We start from the raw sequence: 2744 nt of genomic DNA, 5'->3' as shown, positions 1-2744 counted from the left end.
AACTGTACAGCACAAAGAGGGAAAACTATTGTAAAGTTTAGTTAACAATATATTAATATTGGTTGTTATTGTAATAAATGGACCACCCTGAAGCAAGATGTTAATAATAGGAGAAACTGTGTGTGTGGGTGTGGGTGTGTGGGGGGTATGTGAACAGTCTGTACTTTCTGCTCAATTTTTTTGTAAATGTAAAACTGCTATTTAAAAAATCTATTACAAAAATAAAGACCATTGCAATAGGGAGAGAAATTGACTGCAACTCCATAGGAACAAAAGATGGGAGGATTTTCAAATGCTGGGGTGAGTTAATAAAAAAGAACTAGAAAACATTAGTGGGGAGGTTGGTCAAGGTTATTGGGCCAGCTGTCTTTGCTAATTGCTGCTGACTGTCCACTGGTCCTGCCCTATTGCACATCTCAGGAAGCTGTCGGTATCACATATGCATAGGGTGGCAACTGTGTCACTCAATTCTTGCTCTTCTGAATTATGAGTCTGAATCTGTGCGTCTATTTTATGTGTGGACACAGAACATGATCTGATAAATTTTGCTATCCTGGATCTGAGCTCTATAGGGGTGAGGATTTTTGTCTGTTTTTTCCAACACTGCTGTATCCCAGGCACCCAGGACAGCTGGAGCACTATAGATATTCAATCAGTATCATCAAACGTATGAGTTTGGTAAGTGCTAGCAGTGGTTATTGATGACATGTACTATTTCATAAGTCTTTCCCAATAATTTCCAAGTTGGTACTTGAACTGACTGTACTGACCCACAGAACTGCAAACATCAAGCTGAAATATGGCAATGGACGGAGTTGAAAGGAAGTGGGAGTGGTAGGATAGAAAGGAGGATGACTGAGTCACCATAAGAGGTTCAGACAAAGTATTCACAAGGCAATTCTGACCATAGACTTAGAAATAGGGTGGAGAAAATTTATGTTGAGTGAAATAAGCCATGCACAGAGGTAAAAATAGCACATGTCCTCACTCATAAGGGGAGCTAAGAGAGAAAGAAGGAAAGAAATAAAGACCACAGTGATGTGTTGGACTTGCAGAGGGAGAGAACACACCTCGGTTTGAGAAGTGGGGTGGGGAGGGAAGTCAGGCATTAATTGGGTGGAGGACACAGGGTGTAAACACAATTTGTGGTAATGGGTACACTGATAGTATTGATCTGGCCATCACATGTTGGGCACAAGTGTTGATGGCCAGTTTTGTAGCCCATGAATATCAATAACCAATTAAAAATAGATAAAGTAATAGATGGATGAGAATCAAAATTTGATGTGATTTCTTTAGCCCACTGCTGCTATGTTTGCTATTTCAAAAAATCCAGGACTAATGTTCCCATCATTGTACATAGAGCTTTCTCTCAAGAAGTCTTTGTAGGGCCTTCTTGATGTCCCTGTTCCTCAAGCTGTAGATGAAGGGGTTCAGCATGGGGGTGACCACTGTGTACATCACTGAGGCCACCATGTCATTCCAGGAAGAGGAGGATGCATCAGAACTGAGATACACACCAAGGCTTGTCCCATAGAACAACAAAACCACAGACAGGTGAGACCCACAGGTAGAAAAGGCTCTATACTTGCCGTTAGTGGATGGGATTCTCAGGATGGAAGAGACGATTCGGCTATAGGAGAAAAGGATCCCTGAGAAGGGCACAAAGCCAAGAAGACCCGTCAGCATATATATGAGGATGTAGTTGATGAGTGTGTCTGAGCAGGCAAGCGTGAGGACCTGAGCAAGTTCACAGTAAAAGTGTTCAATTCCCCAGTTGGAGCAGAAGGACAGCCGCAGCAACAACAGGCTGTGGATCAGGGCGTTTGACAAGCTGAGGATCCAGGACACAAACACAAGCAGGCTGCAGAGGCGAGGGTTCATGATGACCAGGTAGTGCAGGGGGTGGCAGATGGCCACAAAACGGTCATAGGCCATCACGGTGATTAGAAATGTGTCCATGACTCCAAACACCATAAAAAAATACATCTGGACAATGCAGCCTGCATAAGTAATGGATTTTCTCTGTGTCTGGATGTTCGCCAGCATCTTTGGGACAGTGGTGGAGGTGAAGCAGATGTCAGTGAAGGACAGGTTGGAGAGGAAGAAGTACATGGGGGTGTGGAGGTGGCAGTCAGAGCTCACAGCCAGGATGATGAGCAGGTTCCCGAGCACAGTGACCATGAACATGGACAGGAACAGCCCAAATAGCATCAGCTGATGCTCTGAGTCTTGGGAAAATCCCAGGAGTAAAAATTCTGAAACACTTGTCGCATTTCCTGGTTCCATTTCTCTGACAAGTCAGCTAGAAGATGAAGAATGTGAAATAGATACTGGATAGATTCTAACATCTCTCTGTGTTTTTTCTTTTTCCTTGAGTTAAAGAATTGGGTATAAAAGCCTTAGCACTAATAATCTTAGAAATTCTACATTCTGTCATTTGTTATATGCAGCATTTTAGTAGGTTGACCAATCCTTGTCTATTGTCCTCTGACATACTCACCCATTTCTTTTATCTGTGGCTTAGAATATACTGTTTTCGCTCATTAAATAGCCTGGCATCCTCTCCAGCCTAGGCAGGATGTTCATTGCCAAAGTTTATCTCTCCCATATCCCAACAATTTATCCTGTTTTCTCTCACTTGTCTTTCTACGTGATCCCTCACCAGGAATCCTTCCCTCAGAAGCATGAGCAACTGTTTCTCCACAGCCTTTAATTCAAACACCTACATCCCCGTCCTTGTA

At 43.0% G+C, this 2744-nt stretch overlaps 1 protein-coding gene across 1 annotated transcript; it reads right to left on the bottom strand.

Annotated features, from left to right (window-relative positions):
• Positions 1–1350: 1350 nt before the first annotated feature.
• LOC134387791 (olfactory receptor 7C1-like) lies at positions 1351–2289 on the bottom strand. The gene has a single exon (XM_063110239.1). The coding sequence runs from the start codon at positions 2287–2289 to the stop codon at positions 1351–1353; it is 939 nt and encodes a 312-aa protein (XP_062966309.1).
• Positions 2290–2744: the final 455 nt, after the last annotated feature.

This window comes from Cynocephalus volans, chromosome 10, assembly GCF_027409185.1.
Source record: "Cynocephalus volans isolate mCynVol1 chromosome 10, mCynVol1.pri, whole genome shotgun sequence".
NCBI lineage: Eukaryota > Metazoa > Chordata > Mammalia > Dermoptera > Cynocephalidae > Cynocephalus > Cynocephalus volans.
Note: the sequence above shows the minus strand (reverse complement) of the source record. Positions and strands in the feature narration are given on the sequence as shown.

Excerpts from the sequence above, each read along its gene's own strand:
- LOC134387791 (XM_063110239.1), bottom strand. The coding sequence starts at position 2,289 with ATGGAACCAGGAAATGCGACAAGTGTTTCAGAATTTTTACTCCTGGGA.